The sequence below is a fragment of the Terrapene carolina genome, unplaced genomic scaffold (assembly GCF_002925995.2).
Source record: "Terrapene carolina triunguis isolate 2854851 unplaced genomic scaffold, T_m_triunguis-2.0 Scaffold130, whole genome shotgun sequence".
In the NCBI taxonomy this organism is placed as follows: Eukaryota; Metazoa; Chordata; order Testudines; family Emydidae; genus Terrapene; species Terrapene triunguis.
Genome location: NW_020664481.1, coordinates 39,642,976 through 39,665,320, shown reverse-complemented (window position 1 = coordinate 39,665,320; position 22,345 = coordinate 39,642,976). Strand labels below are relative to the sequence as shown.

Below are 22,345 nucleotides of genomic sequence, written 5' to 3'. Positions count from 1 at the left end.
AGCCCAGTATCCTTTCTTCCGACAGTGGCCAGTGCCAGGTTCCCCAGAGGGAATGAATAGAACAGGTAATCATCAAGTGATCCATCCCCTGTTGCTCATTCCAAGCTTCTGACAAACAGAGGCTAGGGACACCATTCCTGCCCATCCTGGCTAATACCCATGGATGGACCTATCAATAGTGGGATCCCCATTGCTTGGGACATACATGCCAAGCATGGCAATGTACTAATTCAAATCCTGCACTGGCAGGGGCTGGACATGGTGGACTAATAGGTCTTTTCCAGCTCTAATTTCAATCCAGGGAAATCCAAGTATATCTCACAAAGCTCCTTTGCTTGCGGTAAACATCAGAGCAAAGTGGTTGCTGCTGCATGGTAGCTTCGTTCTGGATTCTGTTGAACATAAATAGGTTCCACAGCTGCTCCTGAAGCACTGGGGCTCTCACAGCCCAATCGACATTGTCAAGGCCACATTTCTAATTTGTTAAGGAGTGGGTGGAGTGGACTTCTTACAAAATTGCCATGAACAGAATGGTTTAAAGTTAAAATTGTAAACATTTACAAAATCAGTTAACATTATTTTGAATTATCCCTCGTCATTTCAGTCAGAGCATAATAGCATGCTGCAGGAGAACCCGCCACCTGCTGCTGTGGGGGAATGTGAGTGAAACACAAGTGGGAGGCCACAGCATTCCTGTGTGGCCTTGGACCAGTCACTTAACTCCTCCATACTATCGCTCTGTGAAATGGGGAGCAGGGAGATGAGGAAAACTTCATATTTATAGAGCATTTTGAGAACTGTGGATGAAAGCACTGAAGTGCCCAGTATTATTTATTATCAAAAGTGAGCAAACATGGGGAGAAGAAAGCATGGTTAATATTCTTTCCATTCTGGTAATGTCTGGTTATTTCTAACAATGGTAAGGAATGTTTCCTAACAAGCTATGTTGACAGTGTCCTTCTAACCGTGGCTTAACAGACGGGGCACCAGCATGCACAGCAAAATCCTGCTCGGCACCATGATCAGTACAGTACAGTGTGCTTCCTGGATTGCCATAGGGGTCGGCAACCTTTCAGAAGGGGTGTGCCGAGTCTTCATTTATTCACTCTAATTTAAGGTTTCGCGTGCCAGTAATACATTTTAACGTTTTTAGAAGGTCTGTTTCTATAAGTCTTTAATATATTACTAAACTATTGTTGTATGTAAAGTAAATAAGGTTTTTAAAATGTTTAAGAAGCTTCATATTAAATTAAAATGCAGAGCCCCCCAGACTGGTGGCCAGGACCCTGGCAGTGTGAGTGCCACTGAAAATCAGCTCGTGTGCCGCCTTCGGCATGCGTGACATAGGTTGCCTACCCCATAAAGGGCATGGAGTCAATACTGAGCCATACTGGGGGATTCCTTGGCATTCTTATGGAAAGGCGGGTGAGCCAGCTTCCCTGGACCAACTTGGCAGAGGCTTTTGTGGTTTTTGCCGACATTTAATAAAGGAATCCTTGCCTGACACAGAAGCAGCGCCTTTATAGATTTTGCTATATAGTGTTCGAAGAAAAATACATACATATTAAATGTATAAAATACATTTCATATATTGGTCCAGGGTAAAGTTTATTACATTCATCCAAAACAGATTATGTTACTTTAAGATAACTTTTTAAAATAAGATTGTGAGCTCTTTGGGGCAGAGTCTGATTTCAGTGTGTGTGTTACGTACATAAAGGAGCTAGTGCAATGAGACTCTAATCTATGACTGGGGCGTCTAAGCACTACCACAATACAAATACTAAATAAATAACAAGACCACTGCATCTTTCCAGGGTGATTTCACATCCAGCTGGAATTTAGCAATACCTTAGTAGGAAACAAATAATGCGGGAGAGGGGAAAGAGGGACAGAATTTGATGAACGGATCTACAACCAATGGATAAGGCTGAAAAACTGAAGGGCAGTTATCATTCTAGGAGAATAAAAGTTATAAAGGAGAGAATGCTGAGATCAGGCACCGAGTCTGGTCAAAGATTCACATTAGCACAGAATAGATAATCCAGCCTTGGACAGAATTAACTGTTACCTATCAGAAAGTATCTCCAGTACTATGGCTATAGCTTAAAGCCAATCAATAATCCAGGCACAAAGAGCAGAGGGAAGAGAATCCATAACCATATGTCACTTAGCCTTATAACTGATCAAAATGTACCAGCTGTTCATATATAAGATTTACAGCCTTTGGTAAACATGTGGACAACTTCAGATTAATAGAAACGTATATAAAAATGAAGCAAATATTAAATATATTGAACATCACAATAATTATATTGATTACATTTTTAAACATTCTCAAAGTTAAAATAGTTGATTCAATTGTAATTAAATACAAATGTCAACCTAAGAACTAATTTTAAAAGTTGTATTTTTTGGGGTTAATGCTTTGGAAATATTTTCATAATTACATATAAAATGCTGTAGATGTGAATAGTGCTTATTTCATGGAAAATGCAGTTTGATTTCTGAAGCAGTTAAAACCCAATTCAAACAGGAAAGTAGCATCCGTGTAAGTACTTGAAAAGAGCTGAGAGCTTCTTTAAGAAAACATGCTAGTATTTCCACATGACCTACTGAAGGGAAGGAGCACTGGTATGCTGCCAAATTCCAAGAGAGCTGAGCAGTGATTAGAGTTTAACTCCAGCATAGGAGAGAAATGTTTTCCTTTGATATCCCAGCTCTAAAAAATTCCACAGCCCTCTCACTTCTCAAGTTCAAAAACATCCAATAAATACCAGTAAAGGAATTTCACTTGGGAGAAACTTTCAGTGTATTTCAATTTCTTAATTCAGCAAAACATCCAATAATTTTTCACACCATGCAGACACATAGTATGCCAATTTGTGTGTGTGTGTGTGTGTAATTCTGTAGCCCTGAGCAGCATGGGAGACAGGCTAATTTTTTTTGCTAAATCAGATTTAGAGATTACTACAGTATGTGGCAAGGACAAAGGCCCCCATCCTGCTCCCACTGAAAATTCTGGCACTGACTTTCAGTAGAAGCAGAACTGAACCATGGATGGGGACTGGTGCAGCAATCCAGTATTAACTTGCGGGGGAAGAGCGCAGCTCACGGCTCTAGCTCAGTCTCAATTTGGCTGCAGAAGCAGCAGACAGAACCCCCAGGATGGGGGCAATGCTGTGTGTCACTTAGTGCTGATCCCTCTGGCCAACTCAGGAGCAGTTTTGATGGACCTTGTAGAGAACTGAGTTTAGTCCTCAGCTAAAGGGCTAGGCAGGCTGACAAGGGTAGGGGAAAGAAAATACTGTGGGGGACAGCATGTGGAAAAGAAGGATCCTGTGAGGATCCCTGAAAGGCTCAGACATTGTTGAAAATTAAGTGCTCTTTTCTCAGACTTTCTGCCTAGCTTACCTTGGAAATGTACTGAACAGCTTTCCAAGGATGTAGAATAACAGACAGCGTTCACCAGTGTCTGACAGGCTCTTTGGCCAGATAGCCTCATCAGAGCTTGCACATGTGACTTGTGCCTGAAAGTTCTGCCAAATATAGGCCTTAAAGGAAAACTGCATCTCATTTGTTCATCCCACCTTTTACAAGTTCACATGGTAAGCAGACCTGATCTCAGTGCATAAATAAGTGAGGGCCTCAGCTGCAAAACACGAATCTGGATTTAGAGTTAGATTCCTTACCCAAACAAATGAAAAGGTCTGAGAGGTTTGATTCTCTCTATGAAAATGCTATTGGTCAATTAGAATAATCATTGTTTTACACATTTGTATTTATTTCAATATTTTACAACGCACTCATGTTAGAGTATAAAGAGAGGCTACTGATTAGGAAAGACAATGGCAAACACCCCCAATGGAGTTGCCATAAAGTCACATATAAAAACTATACTCAATGGGTCAAAAAGTTCAATAAATGTTCTACTCACAAGACAAAAACATTTCATTTTAGGAATAAATCCCAGGATCTTCAAACAAGTTCATGAATAATACATAGTGCAAGTGCAGATCCCCTAATAGAGCTAGTCAATCCTATTCATCGCCATACTCTATACGCTGTGTCAGCTACAACACCTCTACCTGTATAATTTGTATGGTTGAGCTCCTCACCTCTGCTTCAGCCCCTCTGAGCTGAGTAAAGGGCCAAAGCAGCCTAAAGGGTCCTTAAAATCCCTATATGCAGCTGGGGACAGAGTTCCCCAATGCAGACACTGTGGGAGAAAAGCTGCCCTCCCAGGACCCCCTCACAAGCCCTGGTGTGTGTGGACTATGCTGGGGAGGGGGTTGCAGTACCAGTACAACAGAGATTTCAGGCAGTGCTTTAGCTCAAAGGGCACGCAGGGGATGCTGCTGTAACATAGCCAGTCCCCTAGAGCTGTCTAAATTATGCCAGGGGCCTCTGCAACTCCCAGAACTGCCCAGGGGCAGGAAGGCCCAAGAGTGGCTTTAAGCCACCATAAGCCCCTCACCCTCTGGGCTGCAAGTTCTGTGCTACACCTGTTAAAGCAGGGATGGCCAAACCTTTTGGCCCGAGGGCCACATCTGGGTATGGAAATTGTATGGCGGGCCATGAATGCTCATGAAATTGAGGATTGGGGTGCGGAAGGGGGCAAGGGCACCAGAAATGATGGGTTCAGGGTGTGGCAGGGGGTTCCGGGCTGGGGAAGGGGGTCGGGGCTGGGGATGAGGGGTTTGGGGTGCACCAGGCTGGGACCGAGGGGTTCGGAGGGCAGGAGGGGGATCAGGGCTGGGGCAGGGGGTTGGGGCACAGGAGGAGGTCAGGGGTGCAGGCTCCGGGCGGCGCTGACCAGGCGGCTCTGCGCGCTGTCCCGTCCGAAGGCACTACCCCTGCAGCTCCCATTGGCCGCGGTTCCCGGCCAGTGGGAGTTGTGGGGGTAGTGGTTGGGGCGGCAGCAGCGTGCAGAGCCCCCTGGCTGCCCCTATGCGTAGGAGCCGGAGGCAGGACATGCTGCTGCTTCCAGGAGCCGTACAGAGCCACGCCACATGTGGAACGGGGAAAACCTCCAACCCCGCTCTCCGGTGGGAGCTTGAGGGCCGGATTAAAACATCTGACAGGCCTGACGCAGCCTGACGGCCGTAGTTTACCCACTCCTGTGTTAAAGAAACAGCAAAGAATCTCACCTATGTGTTTAAGTAATGGCAGAAGATCCTAAATCTTTGCAGGATCAGGGCTTTCTTTTGTATAGAGCTTGGCACAGGGAAGGAAATCTATTACAAAAGAGTTACATTTGAAAGTGTTTCAATAGAGTCCAATGGGTCTGACATTTCCCCACTTACATTGTCATTCATTATCACCCTGAAAAGGTATAATAAATATTTGAAACAGATAAAGCTCCTTTCATCTCCAAGGTCTGCAAAGCACTTGCAAACTATACACACTGTTTCATAATGCCTCCGCCTCTGGGTGTAGGAGCTGGATTTTATAATGTACTATGAGAATTAATGTATGATTTGATTTCATCCTGTCAGCCACCCTTTTTGAATAGCAGAAAGGAATGACAGACCAGAACAATCCTTATGACTGATTATGGTCACCCTTTTGTTTTAGGATAAGTTATAATGTCTACTATGGTTTCCTATATGTATTACAAATTAGGCACTCTAGTTAAATATACATTTCTTTGTTTTAAGGTTTTAGTAAGTAAGAGACAGGATCTTGTATTGTATCTATGTTAAGGAGATTAGAGGAATGTTGAGGGCCTGAAGCCCCAATGTAAATTGTAGGCTTGATTCACAATGTATTCTGCTGAATATAAAATGCTGTCCGTATACCTTTGAAGGATTCTATAAGAGATTGTTTGTGTGAATGAGGAATGCATGCATCAGGAAAAGATAAGGTGTGAAAGCCATCACAAATGTCCAGATGGTCAAGAAGAAGTGAGAGACTTGGAAAGACCAGGAGACAATCAGAAAACATCCATTGTATACATGTTAGCAGCATTGAGGACCTCAGAGGTAAGGCAGGCACCCCCGAAGGCGAGACAACAAATAGGAGATAACGATGGGAAGCCGGACAATAACCATTAAATGATAACACCACTTAAGGACTAATGATTACAGGATGACATTGCAAAATGCATCGACTCAACTGGGAATTTACAGCTATAAAGCTGGGGTGTTTTGCCATGGAACTCTGGGTTCAGTCCTGCAGAGCCTCAGAGCATCGGATTGCGACCGACAAGATCCCAGCTCCACACTGGCCATTAGATTGACTCGAGCTACAACAGATTGGTAACTATAAACATCACTGGCAGGACTATATGTGTATGTGTGTGTGACTGAAAAGCATATGCTAGCTGTTCTATTTTCAATAAATGCTGCGTATTTGCCTTCCTCTATAAAGATCCCGTGTGCTTTGTATGAGCATAACATGGGTTGAAGGCAGCAGACCAGTTAACAGCTACACAACTGCGAGGGGAAAAGAAAGAAATTGAGGCAAAAATTCCTACTCTTATGAAAAGTGCCATGGACCCTTTGATGGTGCTGGAGAGCAGACAAGACCTTGGGTTAGAATGTTTCCTCTGAAAGAGTCCAACACAAAGTGTGTTGAAAAAATAAGCATATTCGATAGCTTTCTAAAAGTGGGTTGGGACAGGCTGCCATGCTTAGTTTATTCATGACAAACTAAGCCTCTTATCAGGGCCTCTTACTTTGAGAAAATATGTACCATTGGGCAGAGAAAAAGGGTACAGTTTTCCTTGAACAGTCACATGAAAACACAGGCACAAAGGGCAAGGTCAGAAAGCCGTGTGGGTGCAGTCATGCTCTCCATGTGATGTGTAGTATTTTTATAGTGAGAGAATGAACAAAGTGTATAGGATACAGCCAAGCTGTTGGAATAAAAGTGCTTTTGGGGATGGGGGTAGGAGGGGGAGTTAAAGGGAGGAAGCAAAATTATGTAAACTGTTTTATAAACTGTCAAGAGTTTTAAAGGCCCCATAGCAGGTTTGAAGAAGGATGAGGTTCATTTACTACATTCTTTATTTCCATAGACAAAAGGGGCCAGTGAAAATGATTGACTGCAACTGTTTTATAAGAGTTTGGTGTTATGTAACGAATCCAGTTCATTCACTGCTCAGATGGAGAAATGCAAATACTTATTTTTAATGCGGTTGCTGTTAACTTCAACATCATTTTTCTGTCTCAATGTATTTTAGCTACTATTGTTACAAATGACACCTAGGATTACTGTAACTGAAACAGACTAGAGAAAAAATATTTCCTTGTTTTTTCTGTGTGTTTAATTTCTACATTTGACAGCAATTTTTGTACAGTTTGGCTGTTTCCCCTGTATAGTAATTTCTTCTGTTTAGGTGCGTCTTTCACACAGCAATAGGGGAAAGGGGAACATTTAAACAAATAGGAAAATAATAGCAAAACTGGCTGAGAGACTCTGAGGCAGGTGTAGGACGTGAAATCTAGTCAAATTAAAAATGAAAATAAAAGTAGCTTAAAGTTGGCAGCAACCCTTTAAATGTGGGTGTGCTGTATTTGTTTGCCATTCAAATTCAGAAGTGGTTTGAGGAGGGTTGGTAGCCTTTTGCTTCCACCTCCAACAAGCGGCATTTGTGTTGTCACCAAGTGAGCACTCCTGCCGACAATGCGCTGTTCACACTGGCACTTGTCACTGCAAAACTTTTGTCTTTCGGGGTGGGAGAGGGGTTAACACCTCTGAAAGACAAAAGTTTTGTCGTTCAATTGCCAGTGTAGACCCCCCCCACCATCTACTGCCTTCCGGGGTGTGTGGATTACTTACATTGCGAGGAAAATCACTCCTGTCTGCTTGGCTCTGTTTCTGCATGTGGGCGTAGACAGAGCCTGCTCTCTCACTCCAGCCAACCATCAGAAAGTGGAGTGTTTCCCGTGTGTTGTGAGTACATAGCCATCATTTGAAGAAAGTGAATCAGTAATTAGGAACCAGGGCAAATCCTATGTTCCTCAAATGCGTAAATAGCTGGTTGCTTGCTTTGTGTGCCTCCCTCCCTCGGTCACTGTGGTGCTTGCCTCACTCTCCCTGCCTCCATGACCATCTCCATCCTCTCCCAGGGATTCCTAGTTTTCCTCTTTTCCTTCTCCATCGTCCTATTAACTCACCCCCTTCTATCACTTCCCCTCACTCCACACAAAAAAGCCTCTGGTTTTGGGGGTGCTATGGATCTAACAAACTGAGTGCCCGTCACCCTGAACCCTTTGCTTGTATGTTTTATCCCTTTCCCAAAGAGTTTACAATCTCATGCCACACTCCTGTGAACATTTATGCAACTGCATATCTTTATACTGACATAAGGGCAGTGCAGGCAGGTGGGGAGAGGAACTCCTTCCTCAGCCCAGCCCAGGTGCGCCAGAGCTGCTGGGGACAGGAGCCTCCTCCGGCCCGGCCCAGCCAGGAGGCGCCTCTCACCCAGCCCTGAGCTGCTGCGGCAAGAGAGGGCTGGGGGAGTCCTCTCTCCCCACTACAGCCTGCATCCCACACCCACGGCCCCACCCCAGAGCCTGCACCTCCTGTGCCCCAGCCCAGAGCCCCCTTTGCACCCCATACCCTCATTCCTGGCAACACCTCAGAGCCCTCATCCCTAGCCGGAGCCCTTACCCCCTGCCCCCAACTCTCTGCCCCAGCCCTGAGCCCCCTCCCGCACCCCAAACCCCTCATTGCCAGCCCCACCCCAGAGCCCTCACCCCCAGCCCTTACCCTCCCTACAACCCAACCCTCTGCCCCAGCCCTGAGCCCCCTCCCACACTCAGAATCCCTCGACCCCACCCCACCACATAATTTTGTTATGTGCACCAATATGAAGGTGATGTGTCACACATCACCTCCATATTGGTGAACATAACTAAATTCATTCTACACATGGACATAAAAAATTAGAGGGAACACTAGTTACATCCCTGACCATCTTGACTAATAGCCATTGATAGATAAGTTCATGATGGATAGTCTAAGGGAATGTCTACGTTACACAGCTTTTATAGAACCCGAACCACCAAAAAAGAAAATCAACTTTCTTCTGGTGGCATCTGACGCAGATAATGAAAATGAACATGCGTCGGTCCGCACTGCTTTGGATTGTTATCGAGCAGAACCCATCGTCAGCATGGACGCATGTCTCCTGGAATGGTGGTTGAAGCATGAAGGGACATATGAATCTTTAGCGCATCTGGCACGTAAATATCTTGCGTTGCCAACTACAACACTACCATGAGAACGCCTGTTCTCACTTTCAGGTAACATTGTAAACAAGAAGCGGGCAGCATTGTCTCCTGCAAATATAAACAAACTTGTATGTCTGAGCGATTGGCTGAATAAGAAGTAGGACAGAGTGGACTTGTAGGCTCTAAAGTTTGATATTGTTTTATTTTTGAATGCAGGTTTTTTTTGTACATAATTCTACAGTTGTAAGTTCAACTTTCATGATAAAGAGATTGCACTACAGTACTTGTATTAGGTGAATTGAAAAATACTATTTGTTTTGTTTTTTACAGTGCAAATACTTGTAATCAAAAATAAATATAAAGTGAGCACTGTACACTTTGTATTGTGTGGTAATTGAAATCAGTATATCTGAAAATGTAGAAAACATCCAAAAATATTTAAATGAATGCTATATTATTAACAGTGTGATTAATCATGCGATTAATTTTTTTAATCACTTGACAGCCCTAAAATATAGGACCTGAATTATAGCTGTGTGTTAAGCTGCGTGTTTAACTGCGTGTTTGTTTACACCATGTTCTGAGTGCCTCCCCTCTAGATTTCCTTGTGACCCTTCTTCCCTGCTGTCTTTTAGATTGTAAGCAATTTAGGTCAATGGCTATCTGCATTATATTCTTGCATCATATTCAGTGCCAGACATATTTCTATGCTTCAAGGTTCTTTTTAGAATGTCTATTTTTCTACCAAAGAAAATAAAATTATATAAAGATTCATGTAAATCTGATGTTTGCCCCTCACTGTACAATCTGTCAGTTTTTAAGAGTTCATATGAAAGGGTGGATAATAAATCTGGTAAGCTTCACACTTTAGAGATCATTGCAATTTCCCTTCAACACATACCCATTTCTCATATTAAACAGGTTATATTCAAGAATCATGAGTTACAGCTCCAAAAATAATTAAAACTAAAAGCAAAAGTCAGAGCCAGCCTTATGCACACGCAAAGCTAGCAGCTGCTGGGAGTTTCAAGTCCCCTGTATGATCTGCAGAGATCTCCTTCTGCAGTGGGAGGAGGCAGCTCCTCACTGCTTTGATGCTCTTGGCTGTGTAGTAGCCCAAGTTTAATGATGAGCTTGAGCAACACTGTCAGATAGCCAGCTCACAGAGCAGATTCTACTCCTGTACAGCTAATGTTGACTGCAATAACGTTTTACTTGACTGCCAAACCCCACATTAGCTGATGAATACCTTATTTGTTCTAAAAACCTTGATGAAACCTTAATCTGAATGTTATTTTTCAGTTGTCTTTTGGGGTCTGGCAAATTGTTTCTTCATCAATTTGATGGTTATTGAAAATTTTGCCTATTTCCAGCTACATTCTCTAGTAGACAATGTTCTTCCCTGGAGACATTTTTCCTATGATCAGCAAGAAAAAAAAAAAATCAGTAAGTGAACATGAATAATTAGAGTAAAAGTTGATTAAGATTTTTAATGTATTAGATGGAGGAAGTAAAAACACTGAAGTTTGGTTTTGTCTGGATGAGAATACAGGAGTTAAAACAGACAGTAGTCTGGAACAGTGTTCAGTAGAAGCCACTGCTCCTGTGTATGAACTGAATAGACACACTGGATGTATGGCTTATTACAACAATCTGTAACCTACTTAACCCCTCCCCCCAGCTTTTTTTTCTTTTCTTTTCCCCCTCTGACTGGAAGGGTGTTAACGGACCACTCCACCTTTGAAGTATCAGAGGAGTAGCCATGTTAGTCTGAATCTGTAAAAAGCAACAGAGGGTCCTGTGGCACCTTTAAAACTAACAGAAGTATTGGGAGCATAAGCTTTCGTGGGTAAGAACCTCACTTCTTACTTGCATCTGAAGAAGTGAGGTTCTTACCCACGAAAGCTTATGCTCCCAATACTTCTGGTAGTCTTAAAGGTGCCACAGGACCCTCTGTTGCTTTCCACCTTTGAAATGTGTTAACTACTTATGCTAAGCAATCTGTTCCACCTTCTATTAGCTGTGACACTGAGTTCACTTCCCAGACCTAAAGAGCTGTCTAAGCTCGAAAGCTTCTTTCTCTCACCAACAGAAGTTGGTCCAATAAAAGATATTACCTCACTCACCTTGTCTCTTCAGTGAAGACACTCCTGCCATTTGCCAGGCTGAGCCATTTCTCTTTCAAACTGTGGTTAGCATGGGGGAAATGGCTTCTTTATGCTCAGAGTAGGATCCTGATCAACAGCAGCAAGGTAACAGGCATGATATTGGCATTCTTCCTTTTTTGCCAGTGTTTTCATGCTCCTTTTGAAAACGAACTTCAGTGATGCTGCAGCTGGAAATGGAAAACTCTTCTAGTTGCCTATAGTACAAAGTTCTGTGCACAAGAATGCACATACTGGGTAATTCTCTTACTGCTAATAAACAGTTCACATGTTCTTTCTAAATTTCACCTTATTGGTTTCGTCCATTTCTTTTCACGGTTTGCTGTGCTACATTCTTTACTGTACATTAATGAACTAAAATTAAAAAAGTGAGACATGCTTAAGTTTATCCTCTATAATCAATATCTCTCATTATTGCTGCACAGGGCTTCAGAAGGACTGAATTCAGCAAAAACTCTATGGTAGAAATCCGTCAATCTTGGAGTGGAAGGCAGTTATTTTAATGGGAAAATGACCAAAGAAATCTTGGATTAATGTTGGACTAACCAGAATTTTGGTGAGTGACAAATAATGGAACAGGTGTCTAAGGTATAAAAGCCAGCTTTCTTAGAGAATACTGAATTCTTTAAGCATAGGAAATCAAGTAAGAAAGAGTGTGCACTGAAGCCAAAACGAAATAAACTTTTAGTAGATTGAAGGAGGGGCAGCTCTCACCAGATCAGCCCAGGAGAGGGAGTTGTGGTGGAGCACTGCTTGCTCAAGACAATGAAAGGAAGGGGAGTTCCTCACTTCTTTTTAGCAGAGAATGGTGAACTACACTGCCCCTGCAGCTCCTTATTTTAACCCCTAGTAACTTGGGTTCTAGTCCTGCAAACCTAAGGCCAAATCTACACTTGGAACGCTTTGCTAGTATAGCTATAATGGTATACTATACTGGCAAAGCACTCTTAGTGTGGATGCAGCAGGTTATACTGACAAACTGCTTTTGCTTATTCCAGTTCCTCTCCCGCACCCCCCGACCAAAATAAGCTATACTGGCAAAACCTGCCCAGCTATATTGGTCAGGGATCACAACATAGCAAAAATGCGTAGTATAGCCATGGCCGTACCCACTAAATTCAGTGCAGTTTTTGCATGAGTAAGATCTGCAATGGGACCCTTCAATAATAAAGCCAGTGACGTTTCTCAGCTATGGGTCAATCATGCCTGTGTTACCTACATGCCTTAAGATTCTGCCCCCTCCAAAAAAGTACTAGAATTTGTCTTGTTTAATAAAAAAGGCACAACATTTTAAGCAGTCTGGATTCGTGTTTATTGAAGCCAGTAACTAAAGACATGTCCTCATTTTTGCCAGCACTAGAAAGCAAGATTCCACATGACTGCATACTGCACCTGGTTAAAGCCATACAACTGGACTAAGGTTTGTGTTTGATACATCTGCAGTCCTAACTGTAAGTTAAAAAACATCAATAAACTTAGTATACAGGACAGTTAACTTTCATTTACAGCATGTATATTGTTAAGTTCATGATGTACAGAGCAGTCACCTTCAACGTAGTTAAATTAAATAAAATATGACAAATTCTGTTCAGTTTAAACAGTTTCTAAAACGCCAATAAAAAAAGTGCAAACTTAAAATCAAGCAGCATAACCATAGCATTTTTATGGAGGGCCAATCCTTAACCTCTATACTTGCCTTATCTTCAAGTTGATAAGTTATTTTATTTTCTGAAGTTTAAACAGAACAGTAGATGCAATCACTATAATGCATATAAATAGTCATATAATAGTTTTAACAGTCTACCATACAAGTGTATCCTGCAAATAAAATTAATTTTATTTTAAAATGTAAAGGCTGTTTGCAGTTTGGCCTTTGGTTCCAATGCTTGAAAACACCAGAAAAACAACTGTGCAGCTCTCCAAAGTTTCTAGACTTTGGCAAACAGTGGACACTACATTACTTACAACTTTCTTCCAATAAACTAGGAGCATTGACTTGCAATGAAGAACTGGAAATCAAACTTCCGTTTTGTCAGAAGCATCTCTTTACACAAGTGACAAATTGTATAATACGTTACTGGCTTTTGCTCAGTTTTAGTAGATTTAACAAATTATACTTAAATTGTAACTTTTAGCCATATTGATACAGAAAGTGCTTATCAGTTCAAATGACAAAACATTAATACAAATATGCAGTTTTGCACAGGTTTCATTACAACTGTATACCATTAGAAACGCATGCTTTTTCAATTTACGTGTCTTGCTTTTGATGTTTTATTCCCCAATCTCAATATCACAAGGACAGTATGCAATTCTTTCTTCTGGTGTGGTAACAGGATATTTTTTTTAACTTCATCTTGTCACTGGCACCTGTTACAGGCAGAACAACCACACAACCTATCTGCTGTCCAAAGCCTCTCAGTTTTCAACCATTTAGACAAATGTGTAACTCAAGGTCATAACATTAAAAAAAGTAAAAAAAAAATGGAAAAAATATAATATTTTCAAGAATAAAACTGGCACAAGTAACATGCTTTTATGTTAATGTTTGTCAAAGAGGCAAGTAAATACTCTTAGCTTTCTAGATAATGTTTAGACAGACATACAAAACAGGAAAAAGCCAGCCTCTTGATTTAACATAGGATTTGAAGTTATGTCCAGGACTGTGTTAATGGTCAATCTAATTCTGTATATTTAAGTAATGATATATATTAGGGAAGCTATATCCAGACATCAGATTTAGTACAACAAACAAGTTCATATCAATAAAAAGTAAACTCTGTATAATTCAAATTGTGGTTTTTTTCCCTTCAAAGCACAGAATATGCTTGATACAGTTCATTTATGGTAGTGTTTATGTGTAAAACAAATATACCGTGATAAAATCAAAGTGCCATTTCAGTAACTGAAGAAGTGTTTTACGGAACATTGGTTTGACGTGACCAAGGACACTACTCCATATAGCAACAGGGGACAACTGCAACTTTCCATATGAAAATGCTACATTTAGGGAAAAATACAAACTGAACAGTCACTGGTTCTATATTCTTCAGTGTACATATTCATACTCTTCAATTTATTGTTAGAATTGGAGAGTCTGCTGCAGATTGCAGCCTACATGGCTGGAACAAGAACCTTGGAAGTCTATAAAACTTCCATAGGTATAAGGCAGGAATCAGTCTGAGCTTGGTAGCCATTGTTTAATTACAAACAAGAAGTATTTGAGTATTCTGTAGCACATTTCATTATGGGAAAATGATATGTCACCCATCACTCTTAGGTTAGCCTCTTGGCATTTAAAAAAACAAGGCAGGAGCAATCAGAAAACAGGATTTGAAATTAAATACAATTGTTACCACGACTGATTTTAAAATAAAACCAAACAGTGACTGTTTGTACTACAGTGCACAATAAGTTCAAGCACCTTCTAAAGACATCACACTTTGTGCCAGGCACTTGGATCTAAGCAAGTTGTAGTTTCTCCCTGTGTTAGCTATACCAAAAAGGGCATCCCCCCATTTTATACACCTTTTGTTAAAGTAAAGACGCAATTTATAACAAGAATAATTCCCATGATGCTTAGTGTTTGGCTTGGAAATTCTCTAATTTTAAGAAGTCTTTTTAAACAGTGATTATTTGCCCTATGTTGACCACAGGATTTAGTAACTGTGTTCCCTCTCCAGTCCAGTCAGCATTCTTTATTCCTACTGAGCCAAATCTCGCGTCCCCCTACTAGTGCTGCATTTCCTACCTGGATTTCTCTCTCCTCCATCTAATTAATGCTGTGCTGTATCACCACCTTTCCAAGTACACCAATGTGTTTGCTAACATACAAATGGCCAAGTCCAGTAACTCTGAAAAGGGATTTCATGTCTTTCTTGCTTTGTGTGCAGTCAGTAGTAGTATTGCAAAAGGTATTCTGCATTTTGCTTCTCTGTGCTCTTCATAACAAGAAATTCAGCTGCTGATGTACCTGCTTATCTCCAAAATCAAGAGAATTGCCCTATATAAACTTTAAATGGTTATCTTATACAGAGGGATTTTATATGCAAACTTCCTGAATGTGCACTTTATACTGGGACAAGCCAATGAAGTTTTAAGTTCATTTCCCCTGCCCCAAGAAAACTTATAGCATCTGCCATAGCAGAAAAATCCTGGTCTTATCAGATCAATATACATAGTTATTTGGTCATTTACATATACATTTTTTAAGCGCTATCAAGCTTCATTCTCTGTTGGAGAGTTTGCTGTTACCATGGAATCGGGCTTGCGAGTCATTCTATCCAGTTCTTCTTGAACATTTGTCAAAACAGTCTTTTGCCCTAAAGAGAAAGGACAAATAGTAAGTAATACAGTTGCAATGCATTGTTTGAAATATCAGCAGCACAAATATTTATAATAATTGTTTCTGTTGGTATTTTATTTAACTTCTCATTATTTCATCCATTTTCATAGGGCCTGATCCAATTATCAATTGATGAGTATAGAAAGACTCCTAATAACATCACTGAGAAATAGATTAGGCCTTAAAATAAAGTGAGACTGCTGTATAATTCAGCTTTTAAATATGTATGATGATGTACATTGTTATGACAACTGAAATTTTAACAGCAATCATGTTAAGATGTTTCCTCCAAAAAACTAATAAGTAAACAATTCTTCCATCATTAGGATGATCATAGTATGTCAGTCATATCGAAGAGTATTTTATATGGAAATCTTTAAGTATTTAATAAGTTGCACAAGAAAAAAAAATGATATATGTGGCACTTGCTACAAAGTGTTGTTACTTTGGTTTTAATCACACTCATTGTTTCCTTCATTATTAACTGTATTGATCTCTCTCAGGAATCAAAAGTTTAATTCATATTGTGAAATTTGTGCCCTTCAAAGAAAAATGGGAAAAATGCAGATTCTTTAATACCGCATGAAGTGTTAGAATTTAAATGTGTTGCATTCATTAATTAAAATCAACAGATACTTCAGAGTAGATGTACAAATGGGAGATTTTACCCTTCTGATTTTTATACATTAGGATTAGTATTCAGTTCAGTTATAGACAGATAACTAGCAATTTGTAGTTAGTTTTGTTTTCTTCTCTCTTTATGCTTAATATATGAATTTATATTCATTTGTTAGCCTGTTTGTATCCTGGTTTATCACTGTCTGAATATGGACTTGTATATGATATATAATATTTTTTCAAGTTAAACTACGCAAATGCTAAGGTATAAATGCAAGGTTTTGAGACAGGCACTCAAAATAAAAAATAGATTAATTATATAAATAACTATGTACAGCTTCCTCCAATAGTCTTTTTCATAGCGAAAGAATTTAACAAGCATCTGTTTTCCAGCTCAGAGATGTGTGTGAAATATTAGGTGATTTTTTTCCCAGGGTACATGCTGAAAACATTAAGTGGCAAGGTATGACTGCTCAGAGATTTAAGCGCTTTTTCCAAAGGCATGACCAAGTTAAAAACAGCTATCTTTAATTTTTGCAAAGGGATAAAATACAAACTCAAGTTGCAGAGTAGCAGCCGTGTTAGTCTGTATCCACAAAAAGAACAGGAGTACTTGTGGCACCTTAGAGACTAACAAATTTATTTGAGCATAAGCTTTCGTGGGCTACAGCCCACTTCTTCGGAGATGGATTTCCACTCCATACAGCTAAATACAGTGCCTTGCATAATGACAGGTTTCAGAGTAGCATCCGAAGAAGTGGGCTGTAGCCCACGAAAGCTTATGCTCAAATAAATTTGTTAAACTCAAGTTGAAATCCCTTAGCAATATTCATATCAGCAGTACGAGTACTGAAGCATCTGTTCGAACAGTACCTATTTTCAAATACACACAAATATTAATACAAAGCCCATTTTTCTTGCATCCTATTAACACCTTTGAGTTAAAAAGGCACAAAGAAACCCTGCTCACAAAACAGAACTAGGCCTACGTTTGAAGACATCAAAAAGTAAATAAGATGTGCCAGGAGCTGGCTGCACGGAAGGGAGGCAAAGACTGTATGAGCAGCATCTGCCGAAGTGAGGAACTTCTTTCAAACATGAGCTGAAAAAAGTTTTGGAAAATAATACAACTCAAAACCATCCTGACGGACTGACATCTGTGGCATTTTTCTCAACCCAAGACATAACCCTATAATTCCTCCCACTAAAAGTAACACTGACGGATCTCTTCAAACAATACACTGAGAATAAGTTTACTACTGAAACAGATGTACTGAAGAAAGTGAGTTCTGACATTTTGCACTGTTTGCTACTTTGATTAAAATAAGTGAAATACTCTAAACAAATCTGATTGCTGTGATGTAAAGTAGTTCAACAAAAGTGTCTGGAGAAAATCTTTGTCTATATTTTAGCAACTAGTGATTTTGGGTACCCAACTTGAGGCACTATAAAGTGTCTTGACTTTCAGAAAGTACTGAGAATCCCTCTTCTGAAAATTAGGCCCTTCTAAGGGGTTTTCAGGTTGGGCACCCGAAAATCACTACACCAAGACTACTTTAGCATGTTTATTAGTGTAGAATAGGGTGCCATAGAACACCACACTTTCTAATCCTTCCAACAGTCAGTGTCATTTCAAGATATGCTCCTCAAGGACCATTTATTGAGCTTTCCTTGAATTTTTTCCCCTGTATCCTCAACTTCACTGCCTCACAAACCAATGTTAAACTCTTACCTTAGCTGAAAGTTTAATTTTGTGCTGCTTGAATAGAATCAAGAGCACATACTGTCAGACAGGAGGTAAGATTTTTCTTGTGATGGAAAGTCCATTGTGCCATTTTCAAAAAGCTATTTATTTTAGGTTTAACACCCACTTCTGCTACATAATTAAATTAAATTAAATTAAATTAATGGAGATATCCTATCTCCTAGAACTGGAAGGGACCTTGAAAGGTCATCGAGTCCAGCCCCCTGCCTTCACTAGCAGGACCAAGTACTGATTTTGCCCCAGATCCCTAAGTGGCCCCCTCAAGGATTGAACTCACAAGCCTGGGGTTAGCAGGCCAATGCTCAAACCACTGAGCTATCCCTTCCCCCATGTACTAACATACATTTTACTTTTACACTATCCACCCATATCTCATATACAACTGTTGACACTGTTTATTTTATAGCTAGTGCCTAATAATGCCCTCTGGATTTTCAAGAAGTTTCCATTTTACTGTTTTTTTTTTTTTTTTCATATAAACCTTTACAAAGTATACATCATTTGAACTGAATTTTTTTTATGCTCAATCTCTGCGTGAAGGTTTTTCGTTTTAATTTTTGAGCAAAATCCTCAACCATTTGAGCTATGAGAAGATGGAAAATAATATGCTGGGGGGAGAGGGGGAGGGGGAGGGGAAGAGACGACTTTTGAATTTTTAAGTTATACCTGCAAAAAAATTACATGCCCCTACTCCATGATAAATATTCTATTCTAGTTCCTTTATTACAGCTATCACATTGGTATCTGAGTGACAAAAAAAAAGTTTAAAGTTTGGGGCTTAGTCGGCCCTCTTAGGATTTAAACCTGTGGTAATACTAAGTGACTTGAGAAATTTGAAAAACAATAAACAGGAGCCATATATTTATCCACTGCATTATGAATAAGTTTTCAAAGTACATAGAAGCATGAATTTAATGGAAAAAGAAGAGAGGAAGCCAATATCAAAGTTGAAAGGAGACATGGTTACAGCAGCAGTAAAGGAAGGTAATCTTGGGGGCTGCCTTTTGGGTGGAATTATTATGCAACTATGTATATTAGAAAACTGAATTCATTCATTTTTATGATGTAGGTGCCAAAAATCCTGAAGGTTTAACTTTTGTGTTCCTTCAACCTACTGTAACTGTTCATTAGAGCCACAACTACATATATATGATTGAGTCTTTGATCAAAGCTGACAATTGCTTTTGATGATACTTTAATTAAACACTTATTACTGCAGCTTTAAGACATTCCTTCATATTAGTTGCTACGTATTAATTTAAACTTGAATGCCAGAGAGATTTTAGGGATTTGATTGGAAACAGCAGCCTAAAACAAATAAGCTAAATTTCTTCCTCTCAGGTAAGTAGTAGCGAAGTGCCACATAGATAGAATTCAGAAATAAAGTTTAAATTACAAGGTAGATTAATACCTTCCGAATACAATCAAGGCTCAGTGCTGTTTATTTCCCAGCAGTGCAACTTCATTAAAAGAGTCAAGCTATAGAAAGTTTAATAGCAACCCCAAAGTCTGCAAAACTGTAAGAAGAGACTTTTTATCCTGGCTCCATATCATATCCCTCAAGTTCTGTTATTTGACTGATCAGCTTAAATGATAAGCACGTTGATTTAAATGTGGTCCAAGTAAAATATTAAAAATATGCAAAACATCCTGCAACAACAGATTTTCAATACCTGATTTTTTGGCTGTGGTCTGCACTCCTCCAGCTCCAGGACTCCCAGGAGGGCCAGTCTTTTTACTCAACAGACTGTTAAAGAAGCTAGCCAACACACCTTCACTTGCAGCATTGTCTAATAAAAAAAACAAATAATCAATAATAACTTATTACTTTTTGGAAATCAGAAATTCTAAAACATATGTATACCTACATTTCTCTAAGTGTTAGGAAAAAAAATATGTTACACACACACTAGCCAAAAGAGAAAAATCTCAAGTATGGGACAGACTGTCTCACTTATCCAGCCCCTATTTGCTGCTAGTTCCTCCTTTACCATCCTCCACACATTTGCACTCTGGCACAGGAGGCATGTAGGGACAGCGCTGTAGCATAGATTGCCAAGGAGGATTCTGGGATGCACGAGCTCCTGAAGTAGCCCAGAATCCCAAGATGTAAGGGTGGCTTAAGGCACCTTGTTTCTCCCTGACTGTGCCCTCTGTGCTGAGCCTCTTAAAGGTGCAGCGAAGAATTTCAACCTAAATCTATGCGCTTCAGCTTTTCCTTGTCTAGATGGGAAATGTAAGTCTCATGGACTAGATGGTGTCTATACACCAGGTTTATCTAAAGATTTTTTAGCAAATTAATTGTCCTAGTATTTCAGCTGCCGTTCTTCAGCCTCATTCTAAAACAGGAGTGGAATTTCTGTGGAGAGTTTTCAGTAAGTTTTGAATGCAAAGCTGTATATATTGCAGATGTGCCTTGAAATCTTCAGCTAGCTAGTGTCAAATTAATATTAATGCTATAAATGGAGCGTTGAAAATTAAGACTGAACTGCTCAGTTTTCATTCACCACCTCCCCCACATATATTTGGATTTAAATAGGCAAACAAACAAGCTCACCAATGTTACTAGGCTCTTGAGTATTCAAAGTAGCAAAAAGCACTACTGTTACAACAGTAAGTAAAAATTGCAAGTCAAATATCTAGACCAAAAATATAACTAATAAAGGCTAATATAGCCAGAGTTATATGAAATCAAACTTCCCCCATGTAGTATGCAGGACAAAAAATATGAAGATATAGTGTGAACGTGTAAGCCTAATAATGTGTGTTAAGTATGTTAAAGCTACACTATCACCAGGGTTTCATTCAATCAGCCTAACACATCTTGACGGCTCCACAGCCTTGTCTTCACTAGGCTTTTAGAATGCATTAGCCAATATGTGCCAACACCGCTCCTTTATATCCTAGTCTAGACAAAGCCTAAACCAGCTTTAATTCATACCTTTTGTTATTTCAGTACAAGTGAGTGCATGGACACTTGTTTTGTAATAAACATGTCCTATTTTAATTATGCTTAAATTGGTAAAAATTGACAAATTAAATCAAAATAGGACATATCCCAAAATAAGAGTGTCTACACACAGATCTGCACTGAAACTACAACATGTATGAATTAAAACCAATTTAATTGTAATGGTGAACATTTGTGTTTAGACAAAGCTTTAGTTTGTTATGAATTCACCTTCTGCCTTTGAAAGCTTCTCCGTGTACTTTGGCCAAATCCTACAAATCTTGCATACAAACTTTTATCCTGGCTACTCTTTTCATTTTTTAGTTATAACATTTAATTGAGAGTCCTTAAAGCTCAAACAAATTTAAATAAATAGTAGCTTCAATGTTTCTCTGATCGGTTTTATTTATTAAATGTTTAGGAAGCGTTTCCCTTATCTCTTCAGTATGCTCTGCCCTACATAACCTGGGCTTTGCTTCTTGGAGTTAACTGCTATTCTCAGTTTGGCTACATGCTTTCAGGACTTGGATGCAACAAGATATTGTGTGGGGACAACTCTGCTTCCTCCTTCACCTGTTGTGGTTGCTGGCAGAAAAGTTTCCTGAGTACATTTAAGACCTAAAGGGGTTGAATACACATGGCTCAACATATAGCTACTCTGAATGAGAATCCAGGAGCCAGATATATAGCAGTGGGTGTGACATGGCAGTAGATCAATACGCTATTCTGACAAGAGCAGTCTACATGGTCAAGTGTATGAGAATGGCACTGAGGAATGCCTCCTTCCCTACCCCCCTCAATGCACGTGTGGGAGAGAGAGGGAGAGGAGTCAGCCCTGGGGACCCCAGTGGGGTAGGAAAAATGGAGCTCCGTCTTCCTAGGAATATTTTTAAGTACTAAACTCTGCAGCTCTATGGAAACTAGGGTCTAGTACAGGAGTGGGTGGGTGGGTGAAGTTCTGTGGCATGAGACGTCCAAGAGGTCAGACTAAATGATCATGATGGTCCCTTTTGGCTTTAATGTCTATGAGAATCCGGGAAAAGAGAAGGTAAATTCTGGGTCCCAGAAGGAACAGCTGAGACAGAAAACATGAAACTAGATGTAGGATCAAATGGCGAGGGGGGGGGAGGGGGGAGGAAGACGACAGACAGGACAAACCCGTTGGCTGAGACAGGCACGTTACAGTGTTTTAGGTAACTGTTAAACACTAATGTATTTGAACTTAGACCAGCTAGACAACAGTGCAGTGCTACTTGAAGCAATGCGCGTCTCAGAAGACAATTTGGAATTCAAAGGATTTGACATCTTCGTGTGAGTTGC

General features: G+C 40.1%; 1 protein-coding gene across 1 annotated transcript in view; it reads right to left on the bottom strand.

The window, feature by feature from the left end:
* Positions 1 to 12,635: 12,635 nt before the first annotated feature.
* DYNC1LI2 (dynein cytoplasmic 1 light intermediate chain 2) overlaps positions 12,636 to 22,345 on the bottom strand; it is a 35,802-nt gene continuing 26,092 nt past the window's right edge. Inside the window, exons 12-13 of the mRNA XM_024195864.3 lie at positions 19,749 to 19,865; positions 12,636 to 15,669 (exon numbers count right to left, since the gene is read on the bottom strand). Coding sequence (XP_024051632.2) covers positions 15,566 to 15,669; positions 19,749 to 19,865 — 221 coding nt within the window. The 3' untranslated portion in view covers positions 12,636 to 15,565. The remainder of the gene's footprint in view (positions 15,670 to 19,748; positions 19,866 to 22,345) is intronic.